This window comes from Pimephales promelas, chromosome 21, assembly GCF_988280905.1.
Source record: "Pimephales promelas chromosome 21, fPimPro1.hap1.1, whole genome shotgun sequence".
NCBI classification, from domain to species: Eukaryota; Metazoa; Chordata; class Actinopteri; order Cypriniformes; family Leuciscidae; genus Pimephales; species Pimephales promelas.
The window spans coordinates 993,171-1,013,674 of NC_142789.1; the positions used below are offsets into that span (position 1 = coordinate 993,171).

Consider the following 20,504-nt stretch of genomic DNA (forward strand, 5'->3'; position numbering starts at 1 on the left):
TCACATTAAACATGTTCCACTAACATTTGACAACCTAAATGTGTCAAAATATTTTATTTCTTAATTTATCTTAACCCTACAAGCTCTGCTGTATCATATTTGATATGCAATTTTCAGAACTCTAACATAAACAAAACTTTGCAAAAAAAATAGCAAAATCTGCTATAGCAACCACCCAGAAAACCCTAGCAACACCCTAGAGACCACCCAGAATACCCTCGCAACCGCCTAGCAACACCATAGCACCCACCCAGAATACCCTAGCAACCACCTAGCAGCACCATAGCAACCACCCAAAATACCCTAGCAACTACCTAGTAACATCATAGCAACCACCAAGAACACCCTAGTAGCAACTGCCTAGCAACCACCATAGCAACCACCCAGAACACCCTATACACTGCCTAGAAACCACATATTAACCACACAGAACACCCTATCAACCACCTAGCAACACCCTAGAAACCACCCAGAATACCCTAGCAAACACCTAGCAGCACCATAGCAACCATCCAAAATACCCTAGCAACCACCCAGAACACTCTAGCAACTGCCTAGCAACCACCTAGAACACCCTAGCAACTGCCTAGCAACCACCATAGCAACCACCCAGAATATCCTATCAACTGCCTAGCAACCACATATTAACTACCCAGAACACCCTTTCAACCACCTAGCAACACCCTAGCAACCAGCAGACTACCCTAGCAACCACCTAGCAACACCATAGTAACCACCAAGAGAACCCTAGCAACCACCTGTCAATCACCCAGAACACCCTATAATATACACATATTAAACAAGCTTTCTGTGATGTAATAGATAGTAAAAGGCAGTTTAGTATATTTCCTAAAAGTCCTCCTTCAGGTCATGGCACACCTCAAGTCTTTACTGTTTTTTTATTTTTTTTATTTATTTTTTTTTTATTTATAAAGTTAACATAAGAATAACTTGTATATTATAAGTAATAATTCAAGATAAACACTTATTGAACAGAACAAACTTGAGTATCCTTAAATCATTACTATAAACAATGAAATAACTATAAATCATGTCTAAATCAGATTCCACGTTATCAAGGGCTTAGAGAGATCTCCATTTAAACACATGGCAAGTGTTCCGGCAGTATGGGCACTCATGCAATGCAAACAACGACGTGCATCCGAGTGAAGATAGTGAGGGAACGGCATTAAAAAAAAATTAGACTTAAACGCAGCCTTGATTTGAGCATCTCCTGCAGGACCGTGGACCTCCAGGACCCGAGGTCGACATGTGCTTTCATGCATAATGCAGTCGCATTCATACATGTTTAAGAGTTGCCTAAAAAAAAAAAAAAACACTTTCGGGGTTGCTTTTTCTTATAGCTCTTCAAAAAAAAATCTGATATAATTACAATTAAAAAACAAAAATGCTGCTTGTTTCCTACTCACTGTGTGACTTTTTAACTGTTAGATTTTGAATGCTAATGCCAAATTGTTTCCTATTTCAAGACACAAACCAACAAAAGAAAAGCATTTCGATTATCAGACAAAAGAGAATAATCAATGTCCTTTGTTTTGAGTAGAAATGAGATTAGATTTCCTTGCTTTCATAAGTAAATACATCTCTTTCTCCAAAAAGGTGACGCAACTGAGGTGTTTCATTTTCATAAATTAAAAGTGAGAGAACACTAAACAAATACACTCATCTAAATGATTATTAGGAACACCTGTTCAATTATCTAATCAACCAATCACATGGCAGTCGCTTCAGTGCAGGTACCACCCATCTCCACTACAAATAGTCCCCAAAGATATTTCATATAATGCAAAGTGTCATATCCACAAATATTATTGATCTGTAAACATGGACACCACTGTATGAGAATTGGGCTGATCTGCATAATGACATCACTGATTTCTCCAGAGCAGCTGTATAGATAAATTAACTAAATTATTATTCTTTTTTTTTTTTTTTACAAGAGAAATGAATCAACACTGAACTTACTTAAGCTGGACAATGACACTATTTCCTTATATCTGCTGTACATCCCAAAAAAACAACAACACTTTGTTGCATTATTTCCAATAATGACCTTGACTTTAATTCTACAGTATGCACTTATAATAATCATTTAATTATTTTTTTAAACTTAAACTTTTTAATGTTCTCTATGCTCAAAAGCATTAACAGACCCAAAAAAAAAGAAGGGGAAAAAAGAAGGAAATGGGCCCTTTGACATTCACACGCTCACGTGAAAGTGCTGCGATTCATTTGAAATTAAAATGCTGTTGAATTATTGACAGAGGTATTCCTGAATTTGAATTCCCAACTAATTATCTTCTTCTGTTCCCAATAGGACGGACCCGAGGCAGGACAGACGGTGAAGGTAGGGTCTTAATAAGCGCTCCCTCTAAATTTATCATGAGGCTTCTGTGACACTTATCTTGTATTAAATAATAATTGTATTTCATTTACAGTCCTGAACCCTTCGAGCATGTCAGTTATTATGCGTGTGTCTGGCTTAAAAAGCCGTGTCCATATCTTGTGGGCATAGTGACACTGGCTCGCTCTGAGACGGCCGACTGCACATTCGGAAAGCTCTTGGTTTCTCTGACTTTGCCCAAAGCTGTGCTAGCGGCGGGATCGCATCGCTCCGTGCTCTTTCTGGCTATTCTTAAGAAATGTGTCCATTTATTGTTACATTTTTTTGGGATACAGTTTTATTTTAGTATAATTAATATAGTATTTTGTATATGTTTATAAATCGTGTATTATGGTAAAAAAGTGTTTTGATTTATTGATTAGATAAAGCGTATTCATTTTTATGTTTTGCTTTAAGTAATGATTTATTTCAGGGTTTTTGTGTTTTATATAACAATAACCCTGTTGTGAACATTTACAAACTTGAAAGGTTTTTAGTTCTCCAGGACCCAGATTTGATGTTAGACGTAAAAATCGAATAAACTTATTATTATAATAATTGAATATATTATAATGACCTTCAAATAAAATAAATATACAGTACACATTCTACTCACTACTTCCTCAACTTAACCCGTCTCTCTAATTTTTACGCTTTATATTACATAAATTCCGACCTCAAATCGACTTTTACGTTCAATATAAAGTTGCAATAAATCAAGTCAATATGACAATTTTTTCTACAATACAAAATGTAGGATTTTGAAGGATCGTGATTACACTTTTATGATCAACAATATTACAAAGACAGATTTTTTAAATTAATAATTCGCAGTAATGATTCATTTATAATAAGACCAGGGATGTTTATTAAGAACAAAACAAATGACAATAACCTTTATCTGTCCCCGTACACTCCGAGCAGCTCAGTCAGTGATTTTGAGTTATTTTTGTGGCCTTTCCACATTTGCTGGACTACTTTGCGCATATTATCTAATTGAATACATCAGTCATATTTTATTTCACGTGTGAAGTCATATTTAATTGCATGTGGTAAGGCGTATTAATTATGCATGTATAGCAGCTTGCATGTGGCCTGAGGTGTGGAGCTGTATTAAAATGGCAGTGGTGTTAATTATGTTAATTGCGGTGGGATTGGTCTGAATTCCAATGCATATCGTTGGATTGTGGAACATGCTACTTGTAGTCAATTAATTAGCTTCAGAAAGAAGGAAACATCAGAGTCTCTCCACTGCTATAAACACCTCTTTCAGTTATTATTATTATTTTTTTAATATATATATATATATGTAAAGTCACTTTAATCCCAGCTGAAAATGTCTTTTCATTTGAGTGTTATTATAGAGGTTTGAAGAGGTCTTAAAATAAATAAGTGGCATGTTTTCCTCAGTCGCAGCGCCAGCTCTTCAGAAAATGAAAGAGCTGTTAGAATTTCGCCTACTTAACAAGCACATTTAAGTCAATATCATAGCGTTTCCCTGATAGGCATCCATTTAAAAGCGCAGCCTTGTGTTTACTCAGATATTCATCAGTATTTGTTATGTGTGAGAGCTCAGTGATGAGAGGTCAAGTTTTGTGGATCGAGAATGTGTCTGAAGGCTATTATCACAGCCTCTATAATCTGCTTTCATTACAGACTGAGAGTTAAAGATTTTATTTACATGAGGACAGATATGCAACTGACCCCAAATCCTCTTCAGATGCCGACTGCACTTTGGGAGGGGGGAATCGTGGCCTCATGAAGGCCCATTGTCTGTTGTCTGAAGCACATCTCACACAAAACTTTGTTGATCAATCTGATAATTGCATGACCAACTGAACCTGATGCGGAGTCTGTGTGGGACGTATATTGCCCTCGCACGAAATTGTGCGGATTCCTATTGAAATCACGAGCAAATTATTTTTTACGGCTGTAATTTACCTCCAAGCCTTTCAAAACCTGTGTGACTTTCTTTCTTCTATTAAAAATAAAACAATATTTATTCAGTGACTGAACTGATTGTTCTCACACAGTGAAAGTGGCTTGGATAATAATACCTATTTTTTAAGCAAAATATTTATACAATTGCATAAGGCTCCATATAAACTAACATTTGAAACACTTTAGTTTATTGAAACTCTCAAGCATTTAATATTTAAGCATGTATTATACTGATTCCATCTATTCACTATTGTGTGAAGAAAAATGAACTTCATTTAAAATTGTTACTCAACCGAGTGTATGCATATGATTCTTTACAATTTATTGTAATTGGATTGCAAGTCATATATTTTACTTACCTTACTTACTAAGTACTTACAGACTTAAATCCAATGGTTTAACTAACCATTGCAGCTCACTTCTTTGGTGGTCAGAGGTCTGAGATCGGTTTTCAGTCACTGGTGTCCCTCAGGGCTCAGTATTAGGCCCTTTTCTCTTTTATATATTTTTATCACCACTTGGGCATCTTTTGTGATCACTCTTACCCTAACCCTTCACAATATGTTGGCTGTTCCTCAAACCCGCTGAAGATCGATATGTGACAGATATTTTCCTTTGGAATGATCTTCCTCCTGACCTTAGGGAAGCTCAGACTTATGGTATGTTCAAAGCTCAAATTAAGACACATTATTTTAGATTAGGATTTTTCTGGTTGACTTTTGCTCTTTTATTTTAATGCTTGGGTTTTTATTGCATTTCCTTTTTGCATTGAATTGTTTATCTTGAATGCAGCAATTTGAGAAGCTGCTTTTTAAGTCACTATATAAAATCAAGTTATTATCTTAATTAGAATGTCACGTCTTAGTCGATTTTGCTGTGCATTCTGTAAGGAACTAATTATGAATAAGTTATTTCGGGGGAAAAAAAATGTTTACAGGAAAAGGAAACGGCAACAGCCTGCTAATTACATTTCCTAGATCTCCCCACTCACCCACATTCATCTGTGGCAAATTGGCATGACTGAAGTCATTATATTGGTTTACTCAAGGTCACATGACTCATCAGGACAGGTTTGTGTAAATAGAATTAGCTACACACTGAGACCCTTGAGACTCCGTAAACGTTCCCTCGGCATTAACAGGTTCAAATGAGCATGCAGTTATCGGTAGTGAGTAAACTATATTGTATTGGTAACACTTTACAATGAGGTTCAGTTAACTACATTAGTTAGCACGAACTGCACTTATACCGCATTTATTAATCTTTTTTAATGTTAATTTCAACATTTGCATTCTAAAAAATGCTGGGTTGTTTTAACCCAATTTTGGGTAAAATATGGACAAACCCAGCCAATTGGGTTAAAAATATAATTTAAAAATGTAACCCAATGGCTGGGTTTGTCCATATTTTACCCAAAATTGGGTTAAAACAACCCAGCATTTTTTAGAGTGTGCTAAAACTTTATTAAAATCTTATTAATTAAATCCCGGGTTGTTTCAACCCAAATTTGGGTCAAATATGGACAAAGCCAAATGTTAAAAAATGTACAGTTGAAAGTGAAAGTTAAATTTGGGTTAATTTGAAATGACATTTTTAACCCAACATTTGGGTTTGTCCATATTTGACCCAAATTTGGGTTCAAACAACCCAGCATTGTTTAGAGTGTATTAATTAACATTAACATAGATTAATAAATAGGGTAACAAATGTGTTGCTCATAGTTAGTTCTTGTTAGTTAATACATTAACTAATGTTAACACTCTAAACAATGCTGGGTTGTTTGAACCCAAATTTGGGTCAAATATGGACAAACCCAAATGTTGGGTTAAAAATTTTCATAAATTTCATTTTCAACTTTACAATTTTGTAATTGCATTTTTAACCCAACATTTGGGTTTGTCCATATTTGACCCAAATTTGAGTGGAAACAACCCAGCATTTTTTTAGAATGTAATGACACTTATATGAAAGTGTTGCTAATTTATGCACTCTAAAAAATGCTGGGTTGTTTGAACCCAATTTTGGGTAAAATATGGATAAACCCAACCATTGGGTTACATTTTTAAATTACATTTTTAACCCAATGGCTGGGTTTGTCCATATTTTACCCAAAATTGGGTTCAAACAACCCAGCATTTTTTAGAGTGTGTTATACATTTTTAAAGTTGATTTTTTCATAGGAGTTTTGCAAGAAAGGCTGTATAAACGCCCAGAAAAATGTGAATAAAAGAGCAAAAACAGGAGAAAAAAAAAACACAACATTGTTGGGCAGCACCATAAATATTCACTAGTGCTTAATGGATGGGTTGGAAGCTGTTGGTCGTACTGTCTATTTGTTGGTGTTGTTAATGCTGCTTTTTCCCCTACGTCTCATCTCCCTCATGCTCATTAGCCCCACACAGCACGCTGGGAACATCAATCCTCCCCAGCAGAGAAAAACAGCATTGCTGTCATTCGATTAATGGCAATGCTCGAGTTCCAGCCCGCTGCCAAAGACCGATCTAAATCACCACTTCTGCCCACGACGGCATTACAGAATGGGATTCGGGTTTGGCCGAGGTTTCCAGATTACCTGTAACAGTCGGTCTGGGATAAAGGCGGTTCATTCGAAACAGATAGTCAGGATTTTAATTCAGCGCAAAGGCCAGCTGCCATCTTGCCTGACCAGTTTCTAAATCATGTATAAAATAAGCACCATGAATTATTGATTGCCCCAAAGTCTCGCAGTCAGGACAGTTTACAGAGGCTGATTTGATGTGCTTTGAAAAATGCCCCCAAATAGAGCGTGTGGAAAATGGCGAAAAACGATTCCAAGTTGTCCCCGTGGAGACTCTTTTAATCTTTATTTTTATTTGCCAATTTAATAGCTCAAGCTAGTTTTTCAGCCGGTATGTGCTCACAATAAGATGGTGTGTAGATTGTCAATACAAAAGTGGTAAAAAAAAGAAATGGATTTCAGATTTTCTGATGAGTAGAAAGTTAACAAGAAAGACATTTATTTGAAATATAAATCTTATGTAAAATGTCATTTTCTTTATTAAGTTAATATTATTTATGTATTATTATTATTATGTTACTTATCTCAAACATTTGAATAGTAAATCACAGTTTCCAAAATATTAAGGAGCAAAAAACGGTTTTGAATATTGATAATAATAACACGAAATGTTTCTTGTAGAGTGATTTCTGCAGGATCATGTGACACTGAAGACTGGAGTAATGATGCTGAAAATTCAGCTTTGCATCACAGTTTAAACATACTAAAATAGAAGCAAAGTTCTTTTAAATTGTAATAATATTTCACAATATCACGATTATGTTAAAAGTGAACGAGTAGCCTAGTTCAGGAATAAAGGAAACTGCAAACTGTGTCCTATTTTTTTTTATTTTTATTATTATTATTTTTTTTTGGAATTGGATTATAGGCAATATACTCACTCACTGGTGTCCCTCAGGGCTCAGTATTAGGCCCTTTTCTCTTTAATATCTTTTTATCACCATCACTCTTACCCTAACCCTTCACAATCTAATATGTTGGCTGTTCCTCAAACCCGCTGAAGATCGATATGTGACAGATATTTTTCTTCCTGTGATCCTTTGGAATGATCTTCCTCCTGACCTTAGGGAAGCTCAGACGTATTTTCAAAGCTCAAATTAAGACGCATTATTTTAGATTATGATTTTCTGGTTGACTTTTGCTCTTTTATTTTATTGCTTGGGTTTTTTGCTAGAAAAAAGAAAGTGAAAGTTAAATTTGGGTTAGAATTTGAAATTACATTTTTAACCCAACATTTGGGTTTGTCCATATTTGACCCAAATTTGGGTTCAAACAACCCAGCATTGTTTAGAGTGTATTAAGTAACATTAACATAGATTAATAAATAGGGTAACAAATGTGTTGCTCATAGTTCTTGTTCGTTAATACATTAACTAATGTTAACTACACTCTAAACAATGCTGGGTTGTTTGAACCCAAATTTGGGTCAAATATGGACAAACCCAAATGTTGGGTTAAAAATATCATTTTCATAAATTTCATTTTCAACTTTACAAATTTGTAATTGCATTTTTAACCCAACATTTGGGTTTGTCCATATTTGAACCAAATTTGAGTTGAAACAACCCAGCATTTTCTGGTTGACTTTTGCTCTTTTATTTTATTGCTTGGGTTTTATTGCATTTCCTTTTTTTTCATTTATGCATTGTTTATCTTGAATGCAGAAATTTGAGAAGCTGCTTTTTAAGTCACTTTATAAAATCAAGTTATTATAGTATATATGATGAGTTCAGATGCAAAAGCTTCTAAGTGCCATTTGAAATTTTCTTCTAGAATGATCATTTTTATTAAGCTTGTATATTTAAGTTCAGTGATTTTACTTAAATGGCAATGATAATTACCTATTAATTGTTATTTAAGTGAAATCACTGAACTTAAATATACAAGTTTGATAAAAATCATCATTGAAGAAGAAAATTTCAAATGGCATTTAGAGGCTTTTGCATCTGAACTCTTCATATAATAATACAATATAGCAACAATACAATATAGTGTTTAGCGACTTGTACAACAGTTATTCACCATAAATGATAATGCATTATGGGTATAAAACAGTCAACTACAGGAGAATTGTTCACTAAAATTCCTACACCCAATAATAGACTGTATTGGTAGTAATTTCGGACTCAGCTAAAGTCAGTCCTCATCAAAAGCACACTGCATATCTGTGGTCGCACAAAAGGGACAGAAACCCACAGTATGTTTTCAGTGTTCTTAAACCGACTATAGTGCACTTTCCATGATTTATAAACTAATTTCAAACATGGAGTTACTCTAAATTAGAACCCTGCCTAGTTCTTTTATGAAAACAGATTATGGCTTGCATATAGCACATCTGCTATGCTAAAGCATTGGGCCCATTTATCACGCACATTATTGCAATCAGGTGCTCGGTGCCGGGAGTACAAGGACGACAAAAAAATGGATCTATGATTGAATAAAGGAGCAGCTCTCTATAGAAAAGAATACATTTCACTAACCTCTCTGCCCGGGGCTATATGAAGACAGAAGACAGATCTAAGTATTCATATGGTGAAATTGGGTTTCCGTATACTCTATCTAGCAGAAAACTGCGCAGTGACTTAGGAATTCAGTCATTTGTCTTGCTTTGGATGGTTATTTATCTCGCCTGCACTGCGTGATGGTTCAGAGTTAAAAACTCCTGCGCATATTCATCATTACCAGCATAACTGAGTTGTGTTTGGACTCTTCTGAACAACGGCTTGCCATTTGCGATGGATTTAGAACTTGTTCAGCCATCATTTATAAGTGAGGACATCCATGATCTGAGAGTTTCAGGTTATTCGCTCTTCTCTTAGTATAGGTCCATTATGATGTTCCAGACAGTTCCGGGACTATTTTTGACCAGCCATGCTAGTTATGTGCTGAGAGATTGTGTTTCTGTTATTATCATTACCGTGTTGTTCTCTGTCCATGAGAAAACATGTCCAGAAAGTGTATCTCACTGTATGATTGTGGCTCAGTGGTGTACACACACCTCACCAGAGGTCTTGTTGTTATTGCATTTACATCGATCAAATAGCCACTCTCCTACAGCCTTACCAAATGCAGACCTTTTAGGAAATGGTTTCTGTATCCGGCCAGCATGAACAAAAAGAGGGAAAACAACAATCTCATGTAAGAACACAATGTTGGCTGCTATGAAGTTGCTCTTTGCATTCACACTGTTTGAGTTTAAACAACTTGGATCGATTAACATATATATGAAGAGTTCAGATGCAAAAGCCTCTAAATGCCATTTGAAATTTTCTTCTTTAATGATGATTTTTATCAAACTTGTATATTTATATTCAGTAATTTCACTTAAATAACAATTAATAGGTAATTATCATTGCCATTTAAGTGAAATTACTGAACTTAAATATAAAAGTTTGATAAAAATCATCATTAAAGAAGAAACTTTCAAATGGCGTTTAGAGGCTTTTGCATCTGAACTCTTCATATTTTTTTATTATTAAAGTGATCAGATTAACTTTCAAAGTTCATGTCAGCTTATTCTACTAACCCTAACCCTACCTCTAGTACTCAACTAATACTCTGTTAGCATGCGGCTGCAATGTTAGTAAACAGAATGGGACCATCAAAGTATTACCAAATGTTTACACACAAGTATTAGTCATGAAAGCTGTTTTCAACACTGATAATTATGAGAAATGTTTCTTGAGCACAAACTCAGCATATTAAAATAAAGACTGAAGTGATGAATGCTGAAAAAAACAGCTTTGCAATGACAAGAATACGTTACATTTTAATATGGAGATAGAAAACAGTTACAATATGTCACAATATTACACACTATTTAATGTATATTTGTAATATATATTTTATATTTTTACTGTATTTTAACTCAAATAAATGCCACATTATAGCAAGATAATTGCATGGTAACATTTTTTTTCTTTTTTGTGTTCATATTTTTTTGTGTTTTTTTTTTTTTGAGTGTTCATATTTATGCCAAAATTCTTGGGAAATGTTCTTTTTCAGAAAGGGAATTGTTCAGTCACTATCTCACTTGTTCACTCACTCACTCACTATCCCCCTCACTCACTCACTCACTCACTCACTATCCCACTAACTCCCTCACTCGGTATCTCAATCACTCACTCACTCACTCACTATCTCACTAACTCACTCACTCACTCACTATCACACTCACTCACTCACTCACTCACTATCTCACTAACTCACTCACTCACTATCCCACTAACTCACTCCTCACTCACTCACTATCCAATTAACTCACTCACTCACTTACTCACTCACTCACCCACTCACTCACTCACTCACTCACTCACTCACTATCCCACTAACTCACTCACTATCCCACTAACTCCCTCACTCACTATCTCAATCACTCACTCACTATCCCACTCACTCTCTCACTCGGTATCTCAAACACTCACTCAATCACCCACTCACTCACTATCACACTAACTCACTCACTCACTCACTCACTCACTCACTATCTCACTCACTCACTCACTCACTCACTATCTCACTAACTCACTCACTCACTCACTCACTCACTATCCCACTAACTCACTCCTCACTCACTCACTATCCAATTAACTCACTCACTCACTCACTCACTCACTATCCCACTAACTCACTCACTATCCCACTAACTCCCTCACTCACTATCTCAATCACTCACTCACTCACTATCCCACTAACTCACTCACTAACTCACTCACTCATTCACTCACTAACTCACTCACTCACTAACTCACTAACTCACTCACTAACTCACTCACTCACTATCCCACTAACTCACTCACTATCTCAATCACTCACTCACTCACTATCCCACTATCTCAATCAATCAATCACTCACTCACTCACTATCCCACTAACTCACTTACTAATTCACTCACTATCCCACTAACTTATTCACTCACTAACTCACTCACTCACTATCCCTCTAACTCTCTCACTCACTCACTCACTCACTCACTATCGAGCCTATAATAAGTCATGTGATCTCAGTTGGCATCCCTGTTTTTAATGATGTATTCGCGACTCACATTTACTGGGGAATATCCGATTTGTCTGCTTACATGGCACCCGCAAATACATGTATCTGATTCATATCTGACTCATTACCACATATGAGTGAGGCCTGAATCCGATCTGAGAAAATCGGAATCCATGCGGTATTTTCCTGCTTACATGTTTACCGGTCATTTCCGATCTGTGACACATGATTTGGGTCACTTGAATCATGCAGTGTAAATGGGGCCTAAACTCAGTCACTCATTAAGTCGCTCACTCGCTCACTCAATCACTCACTCACTCACTCACTCACTCACTCACTCACTCACTGGTCACTTGCTCACTCCCTCCCTCATTTATTTTATTTGGACTGAGCTCTTTGCTCTTAGATGCTATTGCTAGATCTAATGCTATTAGATTGCCTTACATTTCTGCCAAAAACAATATGTATTAGAAGGCATCACAATTTTCAGGACCTATCATTTTGAGGTCATATTTGTCAAAAGTAAATACATTTAAAAAAAAAAATGCTTTCCAGCAAGGTATTATAAGTTTTGAGCCGATGTAATGCCAGTGGATGTCTGTTCCTCTAATAGGTAGTTTGGGCTGTGAGCCTCCATTGCTTTTGACCCCCTATGTCTTAATTGGAGGCCAGCTGTTGGTGACAAAATGCATTTGTCTACACGTCTGACTGAATTTAACCTAAACAATATAAATAGCAGTGCGGCCATTTTGCACATTTGTTTATCGTCAAAAGCTAATTAAAAGACATCTGTTTTAATTAGAAGAGCAGGCACTTTACAAACCCTTTACTCCAGTAGAAGTTGGTTGCAGATTTAGATTTTTTGTCTCTCTCTCTCATTGTGGAATAAAGTTTGAAGAAAGGTATTCTGTGTTTATAAGCTTGTTTGAAATGTAAATTAACAATTGTATAAGTTGTGAGATTCACACTTCAGAATGAAACCTGATGATTCAAAATATATGTTTAAGCACCAGTTTGAGTTTATTTGCTCAGCTTTCATCCATCATAATATTACTTTTTTATTCTTCTAATGTTTTTATTTCTCAGCCATGCAGAAGCAATACGATTCGAGACTGTGCTATTGTGAATGTGAACAGTGTGTTGTTAGGCATTTTCACAGTAGGCTATATATTGGCACGTACAGCAAACAAAACCAGAATGTGTTCTGCTGTGGAGGGATATACACATTAGCAAGACGTTTGCTGGTACTATGTATTTTAGCACAGCTGGATTGCTATATTGACCAATCTGAGACTATTCATACAAAACACTTAGTATACAACACATGCTTAGTTTTTCCCCATTCACTTTCATTATAGTGGCCTGGGTAGAATCTCAAAGGGGAGCTATAATGCCCTTTTCACAAGATGTAAAATAAACCTCTGATGTCCCCAGAGTTTGTATGTGAAGTTTTAGCTCAAAATACTCATATAACATGTCAACATTGTCACTTTTTGAGGGTGAGCAAAAACACAAAGTTTTGTGTCTGGCCCTTTAAATGCAAATGAGCTGCAGCTCCCGACACAGTGGGCGGAGCTTCAAGAGTGTGTTTGTTAGCAGCTCGGATTACCTCACGCAGACACAGGCTAAAATGTCAGAAACTGTTCTGCCTTTTATGTTTAAACCGGAGTGAGTCAAAGATGGAGAGACTAAAGAAGAAGTAACAACATGTAGGACGTCTCTGAATGGTTAGTTGATGAATTTATGTTGCTGATGTGGAGTTAGCTATCTTCAATTAGCATAGTGACTACAACTGCTCTTCCTCTTCTCAACATGGACTGTGTTCCCGGGGGCGGGGTTTATGTAAATTTTAGCGTTAGTGATGTCACTAAGGCGCCGTTTGTTGTACTCCTTAAAAAACGATTTGTTTAACAGCAACTTTGAGCATTATAACTTTCCAGATGTAGTTTATGCTCAAACAGCAACATTACACACTCACTAGTACAGTTAGAAAAGTGAAATCATGATCAACCACCCATATAAAAAACAAACGGTTTTGTGATCCACCAAAAAAAGTCAAATGCATTTTAGAATAACATGTTCGTAATGACAGATTTTCAATTTTTGTCCTTAAATATGTCTGCTACTTTTCTTCGAATGCTTACACACTTGATAAAACTAGTCTAATAAAACCATGCGCATGGTAATCCACACTCTTTATCATGTATTGACCCCAAACTCCCATCCCTATTTCTCCGCACCTTGTTAAAGTCACCCATTTTATCCTTCCAATTTTCTGCACTATTCAGTCGGCGGCCCTTTGCCACTCGCTCGGGTCTACTGAGCTTTCCTTCTCCATGCTAAGCGGCCTCTAACAAGTCTTCTTGATGAAATGGCTTTGTGTGTGTGTGTGTGTGTGCTGTGTTTCCCAAAACTTTCCTCAAGGTAGATGAGTTTAATAATGCAGACATTATGCAAATGCACTCATTAAATAGAAAATGCATTGCAACAAAGCAGATGCCTCCAAACATGTTATCTTGTTTGTAACATTTATAAATACTTATTCGCCAAGCCTGAGCTGTTTATCACAACAGACTAATGAAAAATGAATTAAAAAGCTCTGTAATTAGGTTATTACACCCTGGTTTTCGGTGAGAAAAGCTCCAGAAAGTTGACGGTTTGGACGGCAGATGATAATATTGTTTGTTTATCTTTGGTTTTGATTCATGTCGGGCTAAAAATAGGTTAGACAAAACAATCAGAATAGGCTTTGTCATGTTCGTTTAAACTTTATATGACTTATTTCAAGGAGACACCCATCACATCGGGCCCTCGTCTACTCTGGTGCAGGTTTTTATGTATGCTCTCCACATTATACTGTCATGTCGCTTGTCTTTCTTGCAGAAAGCTCTGATACATTAATAGCGAATGATCACACATTACAAAACTACTGGGGGAGGATGGTGACAGGCCTCCATTTTATTCCGTCTTGATGTGTGACTTTGATTTATTTTACATTTAAATATCTTTTACAGAGAATTTCAAAGAACAGTGGCAGTTTTACAACTCTTTTTGTATCTTGTACCTTTTGTTAAGCTTTCAACTACAAACTTGAACTGTTCCATTTTTGCTCATCAAATTAACATTCAAAAACAGGTCAAACATATGGATCATTTATATCAAAATAGTTCATTATAGTTTAAATGGTTTCACCAAATCCTTAAATTTAACCCTTTCCCCGCCAGAATAAACCTTGTTATTTAAAATAAACTATAACTGTAAACTATAAACTTCTTGCATTTTTTTAAATCAACAATTGAATGTAGGCAAGTTTCATAAAAAGGCAACATTTTGCATAAAAATCGCGTTTTTGTCAAAGATCAGATTCAGAACGATGATCAAAACACAGATGAGTCGATCGAGTCCTGGGTCGACGTCTCATTAGGGAGTTTTGATTTATATATAATGTTGTTGATCGTGTTTTTTCACATATGCAAATGCTTATATGCGATCACTTGTTTCTACTTCTTCTTCACATGTGATTTGATCAGGAGATTCGGCACTCTCAGAAGATGTGTCATAGCGCCCCCTACCGTATAACAGTGAAAACACAGAAAGCCAGAGATTTTAAGAGTTAATAGACTTGTTGACCTTAACATACATATAGTTCTATGATATAATCCTCTGACTTTGTTGGTCATACCACATGACTTTGCTAAATAAATGCATGATCATTGCCCTAGATAATGCACCTAGCCCTATGATAATGCGCACAAAAATATGATTGAAAAGACTGTTGTGTTGACACATACACAATAGCTAATGTTTTGTTGATTAAATGGGAGCGTGTTCTGCTGGGACTCAAATTACGTTGCTAATGTGCAGCCGAGGAAAGCACAATTGTGCAAACTAACTGTGCAGATGGCCAAGTTTGTGACAGCATATTGCAGAAGGGAATTCACTGAGGACATCTGACAAAGTCAATTTAAGTTTTAAAATCCTAAAAGAAGTAGTCTTAGAGGTTTACGGATGCACGCTCCGTGGAATTTACAGTAACTCTTGCATGATTTAAGAGAAGTTAACAGTGAAAAGCTGCCAGAAGACTGTTGTAATGAAGGAAGGGATATGGAGGCTGGTTGAGTGTACCTGTCCTTACTTTCTCTGACATTCTCTGAGTTTTTCGATTAACCACCACTCGTTTCGTCTTGTAATTACAGCATGTCCATGTCCACGTGCTTCCGAGAAGGGCTGGAGACTTCGAGAAGAATGACAGCATCTATGATGAGGTGAGGTTTAACTGTCTTACATGTTCTAGTTCATGTATCACATACTGTCTCATACTGTACGTTCTGTCAGTACTTGGGACTACGCACTGTCATCATGCAAGTCAAATTTACATCTAAATTAGTTCTTAAAAGAATAGCTCATCACAAAAGGAAAATGATGTAATTCCAAACCTGTTTGCACGTCTTTCCTTCTTTTAACACAATGGGCTCTATCTTGCAGCCGGTGCAATTGACTTTTGTACACTGACGCATGTGTCATTCGTATTTTGCACCCGCGCAAAGCTGGCTTTTCCCTCCACAGACGCACGTCGGTAAACTAGGGGTAAATGGGTCAGCGCAGAAAGGAGGCGTGTTTCGGCACAAACATTCCCTGGTGCTATTTTACACTTCCAGAAAACAATCCCGGCACTGACCAGAAAACACAAGGTCTAAAGTCAGTCGTGCATTGCGCTTTGTTCATAATCCATCCATCCACCTGTCCATCCATCCATCCATACATCCAACCACCCATCCACCCATCCACCCATCCACCCATCCATCGATCCACCCACCCACCATCCATCCACCCATCCACCCGTCCATCCACCCATCCATCCATTCATCGATCCACCCACCCACCCACCCACTCACCTACCCATCCATCCACCCATCTATCCATCCATCCCCCCACCCACCCATCCATCCATCCATCCCCCCACCCACCCATACACCCACCCACCCACCCATCCATCCACCCAAAAACCCACCCACCTACCCATCCATGCATCCCCCCACCCACCCATCCACCCACCCATCCATCCACCCAAAAAGCCACCCATCTACTCATCCCCCCACCCACCCATCTATCCACCCAAAAACCCACCCACCCACCTACCCATCCATCCACCCATCCATCCATCCACCCCCCCACCCACCCATCCATCCATCCACCCAAAAACCCACCCACCTACCCATCCATCCACCCATCCATCCATCCATCCATCCATCCATCCACCCTTCCATCCATCCATCCATCCATCCACCCTTCCATCTATCCATCCATCCATCCACCCATCCATCCATCCATCCATCCATCCATCCACCCATCCACCCATCCATCCATCCATCCATCCACCCATCCATCTATCCATCCATCCACCCATCCATCTATCCATCCATCCATCCATCCATCCATCCATCCATCCATCCATCCACCCACCCACCAACCCATCCACCCATCCATCCGGGATTATTGCAATTTGTTTTATTTGAAAATGTGCATATGTGCATATAATTGATGATGTGAATAATGTTGCTTAAATTTGGCTATATAAATATCGATCTGTATTTTAAAAGTATATTACAGTCCATATTTAATGCATCCAATGGAATCCTTCCGAGTGTTTTCTGTCCTGTATATTTAATATTGAAGTATGTTCTACTAATGCTAGCCTGAATATCAGCAGGTTCATATGAATATTCCTCTCAACCCATTTATAAGCCTGGTTGTTTTTAATTCCCAAAAGCACTTGGAGAGAAATGAAGGGCTTCATCAACAGTGGTTGACCGGTGCATGATAAATTAGCTTGCTTTTAATTTGCATGTGGTCATGAGGGCTATTGTGGAGTTTTGCTGTGTATTTTTTCTGTGTCCTGCACGGCGAACGAGAGAGCTGTTTTTTGTCTTCATATGAATAATGACTGAGGCCTGTCCCCCCTTACCTTACACTGTTAAATGTTTTATAAGTTAAACTAGGCGCATTTACTCTCTCATAAAGCCAATTTAAGAGGCGACAGGGCTTTAGCGTCCCACTGCTACTGAAGATTACTGAAGAAATGTGTTTCGGGGACTTGCCGTGTGCTTTATGCGGTGGTAATTGTACCTGGCAGGAGAGTAGGAGTAGTGTCACATATCAAGCCAAAGGTTTTTCTTCTGGAAATTTCATTTTGTAAAAAAAAGCTGAGCTTATCATCTGGTGCATGACACTCTCTCTGGATATTTATGGAGGAATCCAGTCAAGAACATGTGACAAAATCAAAAGAATGAAGACATTAGTTTTTGGTCCAAGAATTGTTTAGTTTTTAATTTTTTCGTATTGTGAGACTGTTTTCGTAACACATATGCGAAATGTTTCCCTCCAAATTTTCATTGCCGCAAAATATTACATTGTCATAAACATAATTTTAAAAAACAACAATGGTATGCATTAATTGTAATTGTAAAAGGTGTAAAGTAATTGTGCTATCATGATGATGATTTAGGCGCACAAACTTCTGATTTAAATACACACACACACACACACACAAACACACACACACACACACAGACATTTTTTTTTACTGAAAAAGAGAAAATTCCTAATTATAGCATTTCTTTCTTTCTTTCTTTCTTTCTTTCTTTCTTTCTTTCTTTCTTTCTTTCTTTCTTTCTTTCTTTCTTTCTTTCTTTCTTTCTTTCTTTCTTTCTTTCTTTATTTCTTTCTTTCTTTCTTTCTTTCTTTCTTTCTTTCTTTCTTTCTTTCTTTCTTTCTTTCTTTCTTTCTTTGAAATGGAAGTGCTAGTCTTGCAGTTTTAGGTGATAATATATCAGAGTGAAACAGCTTCTCTAACGAGAACAAATACAGGTCAGATTTTGTCCATTGGGAATTGATTGGATAGTTGGATGGTTGTGTTTTGCTATTGGTCGATCTCATTTGAGTGACAGGTTGTACCGCCATTAACCTTTTTTTTAAAATTTTTTTTTTTTTAAATAAGGATGTGCATTGATAAAGAGTATATATATATATATATATATATATATATATATATATAGTGAGGAAGGAAAAATATGTGATGTAGGTCTTCTGCTATATTCAGCCAATATGCTGAATATGAAACTCGATTTCGATAACATGACTGATTACTCGTGGGGAAAAAGGTTTCTGCTAAACTGCTTTTAGATTACTTTTATTACCATGTGCAATATAAAGTCATGCATTATCCAGCATACAAAAACAAATTTAAATTTAAAGGTTTATTGGAAACGTTTTAACAAAATATTGCAGCTGTAGTATAGAAAAGACTTGAGCAAATTTAAAGACAACCTCACAGAATTTGTGAGAGTGCATTTTCTGAATATGAAAAAACAGAAATATGAAAGTGAATGCATAAAAAACAGGTAACTTTATAATAACTGCATGCTATTTATCATTAGCTAAGCATTAGCAAACAGTTAATTCATCATTTATAACACATTAATAGACATTAATAAGCAGTTTATAAATACAGCTGTAAATGCTTTATTCTTGATTTATTAGCATATCTATAATGTGTATAATAATAGCATTTTAAAAAATTAGCTAATGATCAATTTATCATTTCTTTACAAATTGCATTATTTACAAACCAGTTATTTAGGAGTTGTCAAGTTCACTTATAGTAAGTGATTAATAAACTATTTAAATGTACATTATTATTCAGACATATAGTAGTAACTTCAATCAAATCAATCAATCAATTAGTTACTTAGTGTGTTAATAAATGCTTTATTAACATGTATTTCTACTGTAATTTGTGATTATTTTAGGTAGTTATAAAGCATTTAATAGTGGTCGGTTAACTGTTTTTGTAAGCTCATCTAAAGTGACGACTAGTTATACATTGTAAAGCATTTACAAAAGAGATTTAAAGGTTCATTTATCTTTTAAACAGAAAAAGAAAACAAACACAACATAGTGAGACAAAACCTATGTTTAAGATATATGAATGAACATTTAAATAGTTTATTAACCATTTACTAACACTTTCTAAGTGATCTTATGAAACACTGACAACTAAATAATTGGTTTGTAAATAAGGCAATACTTCATTTAGAAATGATAAATCGATCATTAATAAAGTATGGAAATACAATTATTAAACACATTATAGATATTCTTAAATCAAGCATTTATATTTATAAACTGCGTATTAATGTCTGCTTTATAAATGATGAAATGACTGTTTACTAATGCTTAACTAATGATTTAATAGCGTGCTGTTATTATAAAGTGTTACCAAAAAACTAATCGAAAAACAATCGAAAATAAAATCTAAATAGTACAAATTGAATGAAACAAACTGAACCCAGATTTCCGCAAATTGACCCCAATTGAACATGTGTTTATTTGGGGCATCAGCGTTCCTCTCTGAGTTTACTGTATACATATTAATCATACAGTAGACAACAAAGTAGGACCAACATGACTAAATCTTGTCCACAAATGGCAACAGCTTCTGCATAAATATAAAGTGCATTAATCCTCATAATGGCTCATACCGCTGTATGTAATGATCTCTTAAAAATGAATTGCTTGTCTTGCAGCATTCCTCATTTTTAGGAGTC

General features: G+C 36.2%; 1 protein-coding gene across 3 annotated transcripts in view; it reads left to right on the forward strand.

The window, feature by feature from the left end:
- The window catches only part of fhit (fragile histidine triad diadenosine triphosphatase), a 290,918-nt gene that overhangs the window by 221,141 nt on the left and 49,273 nt on the right, over nt 1–20,504 (forward strand). For 2 of the 3 annotated variants that reach the window (XM_039656259.2, XM_089124976.1), the window contains 2 exons: nt 2,339–2,368; nt 16,095–16,163. In XM_039656259.2, the coding sequence (XP_039512193.1) occupies nt 2,339–2,368; nt 16,095–16,163 (99 nt within the window). The remainder of the gene's footprint in view (nt 1–2,338; nt 2,369–16,094; nt 16,164–20,504) is intronic. The other variant, XM_089124977.1, reaches the window with a different exon arrangement.